General features: G+C 36.1%; 1 protein-coding gene across 1 annotated transcript; it reads right to left on the bottom strand.

Moving 5' to 3' along the window:
* Positions 1 to 339: 339 nt before the first annotated feature.
* LOC129554572 (olfactory receptor 2D3-like) lies at positions 340 to 1263 on the bottom strand. The gene has a single exon (XM_055423474.2). The coding sequence runs from the start codon at positions 1261 to 1263 to the stop codon at positions 340 to 342; it is 924 nt and encodes a 307-aa protein (XP_055279449.2).
* Between the last annotated feature and the right edge of the window lie 253 nt (positions 1264 to 1516).

The raw sequence follows: 1516 nt of genomic DNA, 5'->3' as shown, positions 1-1516 counted from the left end.
TTCAATATATTAAAGTATTCACATAATGCAATATATAATGCAATATATAAATCTAATCAATATAATATTATACTATGCAATATAGTATTTTACTTGCCTCATAATAGATTATTATTATTATGAGGCAAGTAATCTATAAACACAAAGAATAATCTTGATCAAGATGCAGTAGACAAACTTGAAACATTCTAGATGTACAAGGGCACCTGTATGTGCCTTACTGATGTATCAGCCTAGAGACACTTCAGAGAGAAAGCTATCACAGATGTTAAATCACTTTAAAATGTCTTCATCCCTATGATGGTATGTCAATATAGAGATTATTGGCTCTAAGGGACTCTATTTTCCAAATACTTTTCTAAATGCCTGCTTAACATCTTTGTTCCTTAGGCTATAAATGAATGGGTTCATCATAGATGTTATGACTGAATAGAACACTGAGATCACCTTATCCCCCTCATTCATTTTCTTGGAATTTGGACGCATATAGGTAAATATTGTTGATCCATAGAAGAAGACAACAACAATGAGATGAGAACCACACGTGGAAAAGACCTTGAGTCTCCTCTCCCCTGCCCGTATCTGAATCACAGTAGAGATAATATTCCAGTAAGAGAAAAGGATAAGGGAGAGAGGACCGAGGAGAATTATCACACCCATGGCAAAGATGGCCATCTCAGCTTTGTAGGTTTCTTCTGAAGCCAACTTCAAGAGCGCAGGAGGTTCACAAAAGTAATGATTAATTATGTTCTGGCCATGGTATGAAAGATATAAAGTAAATGTTGTATCTACTAGAGACACAAGTGCTCCACTAGTCCAAGATCCTATAGACAGCTGAACACAAATCCTCTGGGTCATGAGGGTGGAGTAGTGCAGGGGCTTGCAGACAGCCACATAGCGGTCATAGGACATCACTGCTAGCAGGGAGCTTTCTGTACACCCTGCTACTAGAAAAAAAATCATCTGAATTGAGCATCTTGACTTGGAAATGGTCTTTCTTGTTACCAGCAAATGGAATAGCATCTGGGGGACAACTGTTGTAGAGAAAAGGAGATCACTAAACGACAGGTTTTTAAGGAAGAAATACATTGGTGTATGCAGTCGAGAGTCAATATGAATTAACAGTATGATGAGCAGATTCCCAAATACAGTCAGCAGGTAGATGATGAAAAATATCACAAATAGCACAATCTGGGTCTGCTGATCTGAAGAAAGGCCCAGCAAGATGAATTCAGTCAGATAGGTTTGGTTTTTTGTGCCCATGGATGTTTATTCCTGTCTACACAATAAGTATCAATAGAGCTATAAAAATCTGACTACATTTGAGCATCAGATCCTGAAAGTAAAGCTCTCACTGGAATAAAATATGTATTTGATTTAAAAAATTCTTGTAAATATTTGACATGAATTTCTAAAAATTTCCACCACCATATTTCTACTGAAGCTGTATAAAAAGAACACTAACATATTATGTGTATTTGAAAAATTATGAAGTTTTCTGCATTTAGTAGAGAAC

The sequence above is a fragment of the Moschus berezovskii genome, chromosome 14 (genome assembly GCF_049115385.1).
Source record: "Moschus berezovskii isolate FMDL1 chromosome 14, NW_MosBer_1.0, whole genome shotgun sequence".
Taxonomy (NCBI): domain Eukaryota; kingdom Metazoa; phylum Chordata; class Mammalia; order Artiodactyla; family Moschidae; genus Moschus; species Moschus berezovskii.
This window is presented reverse-complemented; position numbering and strand designations above follow the sequence as displayed.